The following is a 16493-nucleotide window of genomic DNA, read 5'->3' as shown; positions in this document are numbered from 1 at the left end:
ATGAAGCATCGTACTTTTGTGTTTTCAAGTCAAGAAGTTTATTTTTGTATGGACTAGAGCTATAAAATTGGGGTTTAATTTCAATCTCCGATTCTTGAGTACTTTGACCTATGAGGAGTTTGAAGATTTAGAGTAATGATATATAAATAGAAAAATCATACATAAAATCTATATATAATAATGTGGTTGATTTGTATCTATTTATTTCTAAAGTACCATTACCATATCATTTTGGTAGGATTTTCTATATAAAATTTATGTTTGCAAATTATTTTCCAAATATTTAACATTGAGGTTGGGACACAATTTAATACTACACTAATACTACAAATTCAAATTTAACTACACGAAAATTATCCAGAATTATCATATTGTGGTTCAAATTTATTTTACACATGGATCTCACATTACACAAATTCAATCTCAACCCACAACTCCCATTTGGAATAAATTCGGGGTATTTAAGTGGGTTCATTTTATTTTTCTTAGTACTTTTGTGGTTAGATGAAGCACTTCCGAATGCAACTGCAGACCACTTTAACGCTTTCCATAGGTTGTCTGCTTTACATTGATTCATAAATAGCAATAACGGAGGTTTATTTTATTTTATTTTTACTGGACTGAATGTACATATTTTAGTACTCTACCATAATCTATGTGCAGTTTCTTGTACATTGGACTGAATATCCATCATTTATTCGTCTATCATGTAGTTTTTGTTGTCACATGCTCTGTTTTCCTTTGAAACAATGCGTAATTTGATTTGCAGGTGTTCCATGGACTGAAAAGGAACATTGGATGTTTCTACTTAGCCCTCGTTTGGGAACAGGTTAATTTAGTAACTTTTTGACTATTTGGCTAAAATATGAGTTAAAAAAAATTAGTATGTTTGGGATGACTTTTTAATTTTTTACGAAAAGATGTGCAAAAAGTAGAGAGAAAAGAGAATCTTTGACTTTTTAGTATGAGTTGTTGGCTTTTTGACTAATTTAGTAACTTTTTGACTTTTTTACTAAAATAGAAGGTTTCCAAACGAGGCCTTAGTTTACAAAATCTTGACAAAGGTGATTGGCGTGGAATATCACGCAATTATGTAATATCAAGAACACCCACACAAGTTGCTAGCCACGCCTAGAAATATTTCATTAGGCAATACAATGCTTCTAGGAGAAAAAGACGTTCCAGCCTATTTGACATTGTAGCCGATGAAGTTAGTAACTTTCTTTCTTCTTCTCTCTCTATTTTTTTGCTTTTCTCCTTTAAGCAGCTAGTGTATCCATCCATCCACTTGTGTAACTCATACTAAATTCCACATATCTCTACTGAAGATTCTTATGCCTATGGATAAATTAGTGGCATTGTCATCAGCATGATATGTGACATAAATGCATGGGAACAAGACCATCTCTTGCTGTTATTGTGGGTGTAATGGTGCATACCATTTCGGATATTTTGGTTTCGAGTATTCATTGGTTGTTCTGGATCATTAATTAATCCCGTATTCCGAGTGTGATATACAATGTTCTAAAACCTGGATAATTATGCATTAATATCGAACAGTGACATTATAATTGCATCATAAATATGTTGATAATTATGCATTAATAAACTATAGCTATTAAATTACAAAAATATATATTTATATTATCAATTTATTTTTAATTTAAGATTTTAAATAATATGCATTGTTATTTTATAGAAAGTTATAATGATTTTTAATAAAGTCGGAACAATAATAAATAATATATACCTTGTTATTCCCACAGAGGGTGTGTGTAAATAAAATAAACAACAAAATAAATTAATTTAGAAAATAATTTTAAAAATTAAATTATGAATTAAATGCTTACAGAAATTAAAATCGAGGCTTGTGTTGGACACAATCTCCTTAAAGTAGATTTCGTCCTCGCTCCAGTACTTCGAGTTTTACCGGCATCTACTTCCCAAGATATAACGACTAACACTTAAATTTGCAGCACTACAAATTCAAGTTTGGCGAACCAAAACTCTGTTGTAACTTTCTCTTTTTCTTTCTAAAAAATAAATACAAAAACAGATGCAAAAGCACAGGAAGAACAGAAGAAGAAAGACGAAATTCTTAGAGAAAAATTCAATACAAGAATGCTAGAATTGAAGGCTTTTTATAGTAGAAATGGTGGCTATTCTGAACAGGTAGAAAACCTATTCGGACTGATTGAATAGGTACCAGACAGATTTGAATCTGTTTGAATAGATTTAGTTCGAATTTAATAGGTATGAACTTGTTTTGAACCTATTCGGGTAGGTCTGAACCCGTTAGGGATCTGTTTGGGTGAAATAAAAATTCTAGACCAATTTATTTGGCATTTTGAAATCAATTTTTTTTTTTAAAGAAAATAAATAAATTACAAAATTTTTTGTCCCAAAAAAGATAAGTATTGGGCCGAACAAGCCCAATTCAACCTCACACCTTACACCCACACCCAAGCCCAGACCAGCCCGCTCAACCAACTGGACGAACGGCGGCGGCAGCGCGCACGTTTGTGTTTGTTTTTGGGTCCAATGGATCTAGCCTATTTGCCCATAGCCTCACCCTTCCATAAACTTGGGTGCCCCCCATTGTGGCCCATTCCAAGTATCCCAAGCTAAGGTTTATACACTCATTTAAAAACTTGAAGCTTTTTCAATGGGGGACAAGCACATTTCATAAATGTGTAGGAAACCCACCTAAATTTATTTCCACGAACCCGAAAATGCGCTTTGAATTCTCATTCATCCGGAAATGATTTTGAGCAACCAAATACACGAATTTATTCATTACGCAGCATTAAACATGAATCCAATTAGAAACATTAAAAATAACACTTAAGTTCCACCTTAATTAATGCTCAAAGTTAGCAAAAAATAAGGATTTTCAAAGTCATTTTCCAACAATCCCCCACATGAATGGAATTCATGATAATGGACATATAACAAGATGCAGACAAAGAAAGAGTATATTAAGAAGATACACTACATCGAGATAGGAGCTTTTGGCTTCGAGCCTCCTCTAGTGAAAACCTATCGAACTTACTAGCTGACCAGTGGACACGATGCCTTGAACTGTTCAGCAATTTGTGTAAGCTAAGGTAATAGACTAAACATAGTGTATCCGCAGACACAGTTTAGTTCTTACGGTTGTGTTCATTTTGGCCTTGAACAACCCTTGATAATTCATGAGTGCTCTAGAGAATTTAGCCTTCTCAATTTTCACAGAACCTGCCTAGTTCACACTCATATAGGTGTCCTTTTATTAATAGTATCCTGCCATACTCCACTTGAATGTCCAAGCTATAAGAATCATTAAAAGCAAAGCTTATCCGACTAACGCTGCAGATATCACTCTTCTTATCATAGAAATGGGTAGAAGTAAACCTCCTTAGTGATACGGGAAGTCATCCATAATTCGGTTTTTCCTTTTGAACCTAGATATTGGGATATTCAGTCAACTAGGTTGGGTTGCCATTATGGCGACTTTTAAGTAATAGACTTTAATCCCATTCTCCTAGATAAATAGTACACTCGCTCTCTAGCTAGCCCTTTAGTCAATGGATCCGTAATATTTTCCTTTGACTTTACATATTCTTTAGAAATTATTCCATGTGAGAACAAATGTCTAATGGTATGATGTCTTCGATGAATGTGTCAAGATTTACCGTTATACATATGATTATGTGCCCGTCCTATTGCTACTTCACTATCACAGTAAATGTATATAGCTAGCACAGGTTTAGACCACATTAGAATGTCTTCCAATAAATTATGAAACCATTCTACTTCTTCTCCTGCTTTATCTAATGCGATAAACTCATATTTCATTGTCGACCTAGCTATGCATGTCTACTTGGAAGATTTCGAAGAGACTGCAGCACTTGCCAGGGTAAAGACGTATCCACTAGTGGATTTTGAGTCTTTCGTATCTAATATCCAATTTGCATCGCTGTACCCCTCGAGTACTGCTGGATATTTGGTATAATGTAACCCATAATTCCAGGTATATCTTAGATACCTAAGTACCCTAATTATCACTTTCTAATGATCAGACCCTGGATTACTTGTGTACCTACTCAATTTACTTTCAGCATGGGCTATATCTGGCCTAGTGCAATTCATTAAGTACATCAAGCTTCCGATTATCCGAGAGTATTCTAATTGTGATATGCCTGCACCTGTATTTTTTTGACAAATGAAGACTAATGTCAACAGGTGTTTTAGCTACTTTCCAAATTTCTCCAGAATCTTCTCAACATAGTGAGATTGAGATAAAGCATATCCTTAAGATGTTCTTGTAATTTTTATTCCTAGAATTACATCTGCTACTCCCAGATCTTTCATGTCAAACTTGTTGTTCAACATATTCTTTGTAGATTTAATCATGTCATTATTGCTTCTAATAATGAGCATGTCATCCACATAATGACAAATTATGACATAGCCTTTGTCTATGCTTTTAACATAGACGCATTTGTCACATTCGTTTACCTTAAAACCATCTAAACACATAGCGTGATCAAATTTTTCATGCTATTGTTTTAGACCTTGTTTTAATCCATAAAGAGATTTAACAAGTTTACAAACCTTTTTCTCGTGGCTAGGAACTTGAAACCTTTCTGGTTGTTCCATACAGATTTCCTCATCTAACTCGCCATTCAAAAATGCTATTTTAGCATCCATTTGATGTATCTCTAGATCATACAGGGCTGTAATCGCTATTAGCATGCGAATGAATGTTATTCTTGTCACTGGTAAATAGGTGTCAAAATAATTAAGGTCTTCCTCTGCCTGTATCCCTTAACAACAAGCCTAGCCTTGTATTTATCTATTGAACCATCTGTTTTTATTTTTTTCTTAAATATCCACTTACATCCAAGAGGTTTGCACCTTGGTGGAAGATCCACCAGTTCTCAAGTATGATTTTACAGAATTCATTCAATTTCTCTATTTACAACCTTTTTCCACAATGGAGCTTCAGGACTTGACATTGCTTCCTTGATCATTTTCTAACAAGTATGTCAGAAAATCTGGATCAAATGATTTAGAGATCCTAGCTCTCTTGTTATGTCTAAGTTCATCTGCTTCATTATTATTGTGGTCTTCACTGCTACCCATAGCAGTAAAAGTTCTTTTTTTTTGGAACTTTTTTCTTCAGTTTCCTTAAATGGAAAAATGTGTTCAAAAAACAACGCATTCCTTGATTCAATAATAGTGTTTACATGCATATCAGGATTTTCAGATCTATGTACCAAAAATCTATATGCACTACTATTATTTGCATAACCAATGAACACACAATCAACGGTTTTTTGTCCTATCTTAATCGTTTTAGGACTAGAGACTGCCACCTTGGCCAAACACCCCCACACTTCGAGGTAATTATAGGTAGGTCGTCGACCTTTCCATAATTCATAAGGTGTTTGATTGAGTTTCTTATGGGGTACTGTCACGACCCAAACCTGCCTCTAAAAGTTTGGTCCATGACCGGCCTGTACTTAGGCCTCAAAACAAAATTTCATAAATATTCACTCAAATATGGGGCCTTAAGCGGAAGCAAATACCAACATAAAGATAATGTCCATTGAGCTTATGCATAAATGAAGACTTAAATTAATTTAAGCATTTAAATACACTTTCCATATTTACATATTTACTCACAGAACTTATATAGATCTCACACACTATATGAAAGACTTCAATACAACTAGGCTTAACGAAGTAAAACCATGCCCCTTTCATGGAGGCACTTCTTGGATGGCTTGATAGCTAGGTGAACTTTGGTACAACTTTAATATTGATCCTTCGATGGCTCACCTACATATATATATAAAGTAAAAAGGGTGAGCTAATGCCTAGTGAGTAATATTAGAGTAAAGAGGTTAATGAATGATGTCCTTAATATTAAGAAAACATATTTCACAATTCTGAAATGTATCTTAAATCATGTTAAAACAAACATTTATCATATCAAAATCTATGCTTTTTCAAACGGATTACATACCTAAACTCATCACAAAACATTTTGCATAGTATGTGATACGCCCATTTATACAAAGGGTTAGAATCACATTTCAAAATAGGACGCATATCAAATGACATTTCGTAATCATGAATCATATAATGAAGTAAAAAAAAAAAACATTCTTATTCATATCATATTTTTTGAATGACCTCGGTTCCACGTATAATAAAACGGCCTTAGGCCCAACCATATATCAAATGACCTTAGGTCGAAATGTATCATATCACTTGTCGTGGAGTAGATGGAACATCGACATGTCTCCACCTTTCTTTGGGCCCAATTCATGTATGTATGGACTTAAGAGGTGTCTCGTACAAATTCTAGAGGTGACTCTCAGTGTAACAATTAGGCCTCGTTTGGGAACTCTCATTTTTAGCTAAAAAGTCAAAAAGTTACTAAATTAGCTAAAAAACCAATAATCCATACTAAAAAGTCAAAGATTCTCTTTTCTCTCTACTTTTTGCATATCTTTTCGTAAAAAGCTAAAAAGTCATCCACAACATACTAGTTTTTTTTAGCTCATATTTTAGCCAAATAGCAAAAAAGTTACTAAATTAGCCTGTTCCCAAACGAGGTCTTAGTTCTATACAACACTTTGTTCCATACCAAAGTCAATAGGTCTTAAAAACTGAACAATTCATATCATATCATAACATAAACAGAACGGCTTTGGGCCCACCTTATCATATCACCAACAATTTCACATTTCATATCCATATTCCATATCACAGTTCCTGTAACTCATTCATTCGCAGAAAACATAATTCCAAAACATCACAACATTTATGTATTGAAATAAATATAAATGAACATATCTTTACAATATTATTACTCACATTGATGGGCTTCTGGTAGCAATTGGACGATGTTCTCGTCTTGACCTACAACTACAATTACATAACACAACATATGAATATAACTGATCTCTTGCTTTGCTCTTTAATAAATTATTTATGTTGGTTCTAAACTCATTAGTCCTCAATGGATTATAATTCATATCGAGGAAAATAGGAAGAAACAGAAGGAAACTGGGTTAGGAGAAGAAATAACATGCACTACAATAAAACTTACTTTTTACGGTACCACATTAACGACATACAATAAATACATGCCGTAGTTTCTCACTTTTACGACTTACTTTTTTTGCATGTCGTAAATACTTTTTTAACCACGGCCTGTCTATTGCGTAGGCCGTGAATGCTATTAATGATAATTTTTTTACGACTTACAATGTTAGTCGTAAATAATAAATTTTTTTACGACATGCATATGTTATACCGTTAATACATCAATTATACACAATGCACGTATACTAACCGTTAAAAATATTGAATATTTTACGATGTACAAAAAGTTAACCGTTAAAAATATTAAATCTTTACGATGCACAAAAAATTAATCGTTAAAAAATATACTTTTCACGACACATATACGTTAGCTGTTAAATTTTTTTTTAATTTTCTCGGTACGCAACTTCTGTTGTGAATAATATGAAAAAAAAAAAAAAAAAAAAAAACGCTAAAATGAAAATGTTGAGCGCTACACGCGCAAAAAAAAAAAAAAAAAAAAAAATCAAAATTGATTAACTCGTGGCTTTTTACAATCGCAAGGAACGAGGTTCATCAAAAGGAGCATAGAAGGGGGGGAGGGGGGGGGGGGGGGGGGGACTGACTGACCACCCTTGCTCCGCCATTGTTGCGACCTCTTTCTGCTGTATGAAACAAAAGAAGAAATGGGAAAGGAGAAGCCAAAATCCATAGGAGTATGGCCTGCAGTGAGACCCTTTGTCAATGGCGGAGCGTCTGGCATGCTCGCTACCTGTGTTATCCAACTCATCGACATGATCAAGGTACCCTACTTCTTCTTCTTCTTCTTCTTCTTCTTCTTCTTCCTCATACTCTCTCTCTCCCCATCAGTTAAATTTCGCATATTTGTCCTCTCTTTCAAGGGTTTCAGATCTTCGACTCTGTTAATGTTACATCGTCATTTTGTGCTTCTTTGTTCTACTTCTGTTCTGTTCACTTTTCACCCAAAACTCTTTGATTTTCTGTTTTGCTTTGCTTTGCCCTCAGATCTTAGACCAAAAGCCTCCATCTCCAACCTTCAATATGTTGAATTGTGAGCTGAAAGATGATTTTTATTTTTTATTTTTATATGTTGGTTAGTTAAGATCAAAGTGGAAAGTTATATGCTAAATATGAAGAATTTTGTTTTTGGAATCTAAATATGGTGTTTGATTTTGAGCAACTTCTTTTGATTTTTGACGAATCGAATGCACCATACCTGTTTGTAAATATGCCTCACTGAGAATTTCTTTTCATGTGGACTTTGTATCCTTCGCCCATTTGATTTCATGCAATTCTATGTAGCTCTGAGTTGTGAAGAATTCATCAGAAACTAGATATTGCTTGAGTTATTGGTGCATTTATAATAATAAACCTGTGCCGGATAAATTTTGTAACTTCCACAAATACGCACACTATCTATTTGAGAATGGGAGCTATGAGGAGGCTATGGAACAGTTTTTGCCATCTCAAGTAGAAATCACATATGTGCTTTCTTTATATCCATCTATTGTCCTTCCGAAATCAGCTGTGGTACCTGAGCCGAGGAAGTATATAGACATCACCGGAGATACTCCATATCTGTCAAGAGGCTCGTCTGGTATATCAGATGATGTCTATATACTTCACAGATGATGGAATCCCCACCTACTTCACAGCTGTTGGAATCTGATGAGAGTGCTGCACTGGAGTCCAAGAAAATGAGCCATAACATGCTAATGGTTCTCATCAAGTTTTTGCAGAAGAAGAGATACAGTATAATTGAAAAAGCCATTGCTGAGGAACTGAGGAAGTTGTTTCAGATGCTGTTGGGGATAATTACGTATCGTATGATTCCAATCGGTTTAAGAAATCATCCAAGGTAAATTATTCATATTTTCCTTCATGAGGAAAATTAGGTCATGTCAAATATAATTCAAAAGTATTTTACATTGATTTGTAGTAGCTTTGCTTGATTCCTTCTTTTACTTGTATTTTCAGGAGTATTTATATAGTTCAAAAGTATTTATATTTGATCATGATCATTTGAATTAAATGCACAGATGCTAGACTGCATGGTTGCTAAATTTCATCCTAACATATCCACACACACACATGCATACACACGTAATATGCATGTAATGGCAAATAGTGCTGGCGATGATGCACAAGTAATGATGACATCTATTTATCATCAATATTTCATACAATAAATTATTTGAATTATCATGATTGATTTTACCGATTTAGTGATTTATCAATTGTTATGTTGTGCTTTGAATGTCTTTAATGTCTACCAATAATCCTTGATATTAAATATGGGTATTTGCACAATGTTGTCAATATATTGTTCCATCGTCTGATCTATATTTTATTTTCATCTTCTAATTTTCTGCTTTGGTTTTTTAGGGCCGAGTTAACATTTCCATTAGCTCAGGTGCTAGAGAGATGGCAGCAATGCTGCAGGGTCGACATCATTTGGCCCAATTATTGAAATGGCCATGACAATTGTTGAGAAGAGTGGTGGCCAGTACCATGTTTTGTTAATAATTACAGACGGACAGGTAATCTTGCTTTGTTAATTAAACCTTTAAAATCCTGTGGTGGCCAGCACCATTCTTTGTTAATTAAACCTTCAAACTTACCTAGCCATTTGGGTGTTGCCATAGGTTACTAGAAGTGTTGATACTGAGCATGGTCAGTTGAGTCCACAGGGGAAGAAAACTGTTGAAGCAATTGTAACAGCAAGGTTATTGGGTGTAACTTCTTGTTCTTCAATTGTTGTCTCGCTGCACCATTCTCTTTTCTATTGCTCTTTTTATAATTTATTTTGTCAACTTTTATATTAAATTTGGCTACATTTGTACAGCAAGTTACCCTTGTCTATTATATTAGTTGGGGTTGGAGATGGACCCTGGGACATGATGAGGGAGTTTGATGACAACATCCCGGCTCGGGCCTTCGATAATTTCCAAGTAAGTGATGTACTAGCATTATAAGGTTTATTATGCCTTCTGAGTTGCCACTACTATTGGATGCATATTACTGTTGACAATGCTTAATATGGGACAACTATTTTTTCTCTTTAGTTTGTCAATTTCACAGAAATTATGTCAAAGAATGTGGCCCAATCCCGAAAAGAGACAGAATTCGCTCTTGCAGCGTTGATGGAAATTCCTTCTCAATATAAGGCAACAATAGAGCTCAATATATTAGGGTAATTGATGGTTAACTTGAATATGTAGGTTTTAATTGCCTCAATTTCACATATGATCTCATTGTCTTCTCTTTGCTTGGGTACAGTGGCCAGAAAGGGAATGTTCCTGAGAGGGTTCCCCTCCCACCACCTGTATATAGTGCACCTTCGTTTAGCAGCTCGAAATCTTCATGTTCATCTAATTTCCAGCAGAGCTCGGCTCCTTATCATGGCCACAACAGTCCTATTAGCACAGTTCCACCTGCTTCAAGTTCTACTTTTGATAACCAGGTACTTGGTCCAATTCAAAAATATAAAATTCCCAGTGCTGGTAAAGGGTCTATTTGAACAGAGTGTTGTCTTTAATCCTTTGAAAAAATTTTCATTATACCCTTTGTGTGCGTGATTCGTCTTGTTTGGTGCAATTTATAACTGGAAGTTGATAATGTCCCTTTCCATGCTTCCCAATATTCAACTTTTTTCAACTTATTCAAGTTATTTATGCCTCATAAGTTATAAGCAAAAGTTACCCCAAAGCCTCTGCAATAGACTAAAAAATAATTAGAAAAAATAATCTATAAGCAGCACCATGCTGACGTTGGTATGCTCTTAGCACTATACATGAGAAATCTCATATTTTAATCACTTGTTTTAATCATAGTAAGGCTGTGCTGCAATGTTAGTAATTTCAGGTAGGAAAGAGATGTAGGAATGTATGGCAAAAAGAAAATAAAACTAAGGAATATGTTTTTTGTTGAAAAACTATTTAGTTTACTGGAAAAAAGTATGCCAGAAAATAAAGCATGGACTTTCTTGTGATGCTTTCTTATGTTAAATTAGCATGAAGCACTCACTTAATTTAGCATGCACCTACACTTATCAAACTTGATCAATTCAACTCAAGAGTTCTGATACCTTGTTGTATGCTTAATTAAATTTAAAACTGAAAGATAAAGTTCATGGCATTGAAAACAAAATAACAGAATAAATTTTTTTGGGAACTCACCTGAAATAACTTCAGTTAATGGCCTTTCTGGGGGAAAAAATGGGGAAGAAAACAATTAGAGAATGGTCACAAAGATTACTATTGGATTCTCTACGATCCGATGCCTGCTGAATATGACTATATATAGTGGCAACCCAGTCATAATGTGAATGATTTCAATTCTGGATTTCATATTGAGACTTAAAGTTGTCTTGGAGGCAAAAAGTGTGTATTGTCTGCATATTTTCTATCACTAGGCTACAAAATAGACTCATCTTCTGCACAATTATTTTCAGCTTGACCGTTTTCTCCTTTTTTAGGATTTTGTGTGGCTAATATGTGTTATTTCACTCTGGTGTTTGCTGCGATATCAACAGGTAAATATTGGGACAAGGTTGATGAACAATGAAAGAGAAAGCCTAATTCCATTATGCTTGTTGACAAGAATGCACCTAATGAAGAAGTTTGGTTACGGGTAACTTACTTTTTAGTTGATTGATCATACTGTACTGCATGAATCCTTTCCAGTGCATTGTCGAGTCAAATGAGAGCTTGATAAGAAGTAAAGGGAACAGTGACACTCCTGCTTGGTTTGTAAACATATATGCATCTGACATTGGGAACAAGTGATTTGGGATAGATAAAGAGTTGAAACCCACAATTCTTAAGTCATGGCTGCACTATGATTGTATGCATGTCTAGAGAGCTAAGCATTTTGTACGAAGGTAGGAATATGGTAGCGTGATTTTGGTTGACTGACTTTGGGATAATAATAGGTATTACCATTCAAAAGTCTAAATAGGCATTCCATCCCGTGTGTCTTTTCCTAGGTAGTCTACCTCTTTCCCTTTTTAAGCTGTCATAATGTGAGATTATAAGCAGTTTGAAGCCTAAGCTTACTTTGTTCCTACTTGTGGTATATTTTTATCTCCTTCTCTTTCTCTGTTATCTATGACATATTTGCGGTAAGAAACCTTATCTCTGAGGTCATGTCAAGGAAACAAATATTTCCCGCTAGTTTGGCACTGGGAATTCTCAATTTTTTTGGTGGGTGGATGGATGTTGGAAATCCTTACTGTGGAGGATTGGTGTTGGGAAACATCAGTTCAAGACTGGTGATAATGCCCTGCTCACCACATTATTAATCCCTGTGCATCGATGTAGATTATGTGTCAACTTTTTCTTGCTTGGATGTGGAAGATTATGCCAGTGTATGTGGAATAATTTCTATTTTAATCGAGTGATAAACAGCAGGCCCATAATTTTTAAATTTCATGTTTCAATTAATCTTATTTACAGTCAATATAATACTAAATTTGACCAAAATAACTCACTGACCAACTTGTTTTTAATGCAATTTTAGACTATCTTGCCATGGATAGCCGTGCAATTGATCTAACTGAATGTGAATTGACTTAATAAGTCTGTTTATATTCACATATTTGCACACATCCACATATTTTTGTAGATAAAGACATAAAGCAAGAGTGCTTAGGCAAACTGAAATTCCAAAGTATTGCAGTGTAGGTATTCGACCCCAAAGTGAGAGCTGGGTAGAATTTCAATCTCAAAGCTGCTTATCAGAGACCTGTTCTAGATGAACCATAAATTTCTTATGTCCTTTTTTGAAATCAGATTTGCTTTATGTCATCTTTTTCTTATTTCTGCAGATTGAGGAAATGTGCAGAAGAATGAGAGCATCTGCGGTTCCTATTATGTCTGATTCTGAAGGTTATTATGTTTACTTGTTCCTTAATATATTTACTCCCTTAATTTTGTAATTCTTTAGCTTTAACTAGTTTTTATCATTATTTTTTTAGGCTTCACCTTGCTAATTCAATTGGTACTTATGTTGGATGTATTGGTTATGACTTAGTGACTAATTCCGAATGCTCTATGTTCCACAAGGATGACATGAATGTTAGTTTGCACCTCAATTATATAAAAAATTCTCTTTAGTCTTGGCGATGTAATTCCAGCAGACCAAGTAAGTCAATAAGCTATCGACGTAAAGAGATAGCTTATTCATCATTCAATTTTCACGGATGGTGACAAGTCTTCGTGGAAGCTAGATTCTTCCTCAAACATTGATTCCACTGTTTATCCTCTTTTTACTCTTTTCAAATTGTTGAAAACTAAACCATTTCAGAAGGTACTTTATTTGTCTCTTTGAGCTCCTTTGAAATCCAACATCTGATGAGCACTTGAAATTTATGATTATTTTTATTTTCTGTAACATTCATAATGGTTGCCAATCAAAAACATTTATATTGCTTCTATCACTGCTTCAATCAGGTTGAATTCACCCCAGAGGAACTTGATTCTCGGAATGGGTCACTAAATCTACAAGTATGTGTTGTTATTTCCTCATCCATTTCTCTTATTATTTATGTCCTCTCCATATCTCAAATCCTATTATACCTGTCATAAGAGATGAAAGATTTTAACCACCCTCAGCAGAAATATACAGTACCTATATATTACCAATACCAAAACACACACTCCTTAGCAGGTTTTGAGGATGGATTGGGGCAATCTCCAAGAGTTAAAAAAACTGCATATTCTACATTGATTATAGAAGAGAATGTGTTTCACTCAACCAACATTATTTATGGGATATAGTTCCAACAGTTTTTTGCATCACCCATCAATGGGGAATTTCGGGTCCTCAATTCAATATTTGCTCATATTAATTTGCATTTTTTTCCTCTAATTAAATTCTTAGATTTTGACCATCTCTTTTTGGTTGCTTGGAATATTAGTTAGGTGATTAGATTTGCTGCAGAACCATGTTCTGCACATTTTTTTTTTTTTTTTGCAACAATGTGAAACCCATTTAGGCTATTATTCATGGGTATAAAACAGATGACCTGCAAATAAGCATGCATTGTGGTTGTAACCAAAAGTTAATGGTGGCAATGAGAGAATCTGTTGAGTGGATTTTAAGGGTTAGGAGTTAAAAGGATGTAACCAAAAGTAAAAGCCAAGTGTGGTACAATTAACTCTTTATACAACAGAAATGGTGATCATCAGGGCTGGAACTTAAATTTTAGAACTCTGTTTCAATGGAAGGTAGAGGAAATAATGAGATTAAATGATGCTCTACTTGCTGCACCTGCTATTAGAGACAACAGGTTTGACAATTTAAGGTGGTCTACTGGTTGTTCAAATAGATTTGTCTCCTCAGCTTATCATTGGTTTGAATTGTCCTTGGGCCCTATTTGTATAATTACTGCCTCTATTTGAAAAAGTGTTGCCCCTCCCAAAGCTCAATTCTTTGGGTGCTTGGCATGGAGGAGGATCAAATCATCCAGCTATCTTCAAAGGATTGGAGTTCTCAATAATAATGCTATTGTTCTTTCTGTTTTCTGCAGGACTAAGATGGAGTCTGCTGATCATGTGTTATTGCACTGTCCATTTGTTTGGTTACTTTGGTCACATGTTATTAGATGGTGGGGTTTAGTTTGGGCATTACCAGGCTCTGTTAATGACTTACTCCAATGGTGGGTCGGTGTAAATCTGTCAAAACTGGAGAGGAAAATCTGGAATTCCATTCTATTTGCTGTTTTATGGTCAGTTTGGAAGCTTAGGAATTGATTTATTTCTTTGTGTTGTGATTAGGCGGAGGAATCAAAGTTTGTGTTTGAAGCTAAGATAATCCAGAGAATGGATCTTCTGGTGCTATCTACTCTTCAATGGAAGATGAATTCTCTGACCCAATTTCATTTGTTGATCACATTGTGAGGGGGTTTGGATTTAAGACAGATTTGCATTTGGAGTTTTTGTGGTGTATGGTCACACAATCACTAGATTTATTCGTAAATCTTCAAAGTTGTTGATATGTTTAGAAAGTTAGATATGCATAGTTTTGGATGGTTTAAATTTTTTGTACAGTTTGGAATTTAAGGATATAGTTTTCAAATGTTTGAAATGTACAGACAATTGTTGAATATTTATAATTTATGGATATAGTTTTTTTTTGATGTTTTAAATAATATTTTGGTGGTTGATTAATGTTTTGTGATGTTTGTTTGTAATATTTGTTAAATTGTACAAATTGGTCGAATAGGACTTGCTGAATTTAAAAAAAAAAAAAAATTGTGTATTCTATGATAGTCATAATAAGTCGTATTACATATTTTATGGCGTGCAAAAGTAGTCGTAGAAAAAATAATGACAACGCACAAAATTTGTCGTTAAATAGTTTTTAACGGCGTGCTATAGCATGTCGTAGAAAAAATAACAATGATGTACAAAATCTGTCGTTAAATAGTTTTAAATGGCGCACGAAGCATGTCGTTGAAAGTGAAGAACTTTTCATGACTAGTCATAATATGACGTGCGTTGCATGTCGTAGAAACCCTTTTTCGTTGTAGTGATGGAACGGGTAGACAGAAAGTGAACAACTTTTACTAATTTAAACATATCTATTAAAATTTGGGTGTGAGACCACCACCATTAGAAACTGGACTTCTGGGGCTTGAATTTAGGCCCAAGAATCACGTAAAACGGAGTTCGAATGAGGGAAATATGCTTATTTGAAGTTGGGCTAAAACAGGGGTGCCACGCACTTGTGGGAAATAGGGCTGCACGTGCGGGACGACGTGCTTTTATTTCAGAATCAATTTGGATGCTGGAAATGGACTGCTGTACGTGTGAAAAGCCCCGCCGCATGTGCAGCTCTGGGCAAAATCTGCTGCCGAAAATATGTGTTGGCTTCAACACTTGTTCTTCTATTTTCTAAGCTAGGTTTCAACTCAAATCACTCCAAATCTTGTAAAACCAATGGAAAACATGAGATTATGATTGTTTCTAAATCAAACATCAAAACACACAATGAATCTTCAAGTAAGGAAGATCTTTTTCAAAACTTCTTCTTCTATATTCACATAGATCTTCATTTCATATATAATTAACCATACAAAATGACAAGATTAAGGCTCAACTTCTCATAATCAACTTCAAGATAAGCAAATATAATGAGATTGACTCTTAAATCAAGCAAATCTAAGGAATCAAGGTTCAATTTCATGAAGAGAGCTCATTTAAGCTTGTACTTCAAAACTTTAACTCAATTAGGTTTTTAATCTTCATCTTGAGTCATGAATTCAAACAAATAATAGGTTAATCCTAAGAAGTTAAGTTGATTTCTACTTGACTCAATTCAAATCCTTGTTTTTCTTCTTCAATTTTGTCTTCAAATTCCTTGGGTGTTGAGCTCTCTCTCTTTCTCTA

General features: G+C 34.5%; 1 protein-coding gene across 12 annotated transcripts; it reads left to right on the top strand.

The window, feature by feature from the left end:
- Positions 1-6250: 6250 nt before the first annotated feature.
- Positions 6251-15250, top strand: LOC114310837 (E3 ubiquitin-protein ligase RGLG2). 12 transcript variants are annotated; one of them, XM_082887417.1, is made up of 12 exons: positions 7700-7883; positions 8841-8959; positions 9487-9641; positions 9747-9826; positions 9947-10052; positions 10167-10294; positions 10381-10564; positions 11636-11733; positions 12929-12989; positions 13554-13607; positions 14633-14830; positions 14880-15250. In XM_082887417.1, the coding sequence occupies exons 3-9, from the start codon at positions 9573-9575 to the stop codon at positions 12951-12953; spliced, it is 690 nt and encodes a 229-aa protein (XP_082743543.1). In that variant the 5' UTR covers positions 7700-7883; positions 8841-8959; positions 9487-9572; the 3' UTR covers positions 12954-12989; positions 13554-13607; positions 14633-14830; positions 14880-15250. The 12 variants fall into 12 exon arrangements, with proteins under 12 accessions (XP_082743545.1, XP_082743541.1, XP_082743538.1 ...); XM_082887419.1 differs by lacking the exon at positions 8841-8959 and having other exon boundaries at positions 6251-7883; XM_082887416.1 differs by having other exon boundaries at positions 7642-7883; positions 8404-8959; positions 14633-15250.
- Positions 15251-16493: the final 1243 nt, after the last annotated feature.

The sequence above is a fragment of the Camellia sinensis genome, chromosome 9, assembly GCF_055761805.1.
Source record: "Camellia sinensis isolate YWXY chromosome 9, ASM5576180v1, whole genome shotgun sequence".
In the NCBI taxonomy this organism is placed as follows: Eukaryota; Viridiplantae; Streptophyta; class Magnoliopsida; order Ericales; family Theaceae; genus Camellia; species Camellia sinensis.
Note: the sequence above shows the minus strand (reverse complement) of the source record. Positions and strands in the feature narration are given on the sequence as shown.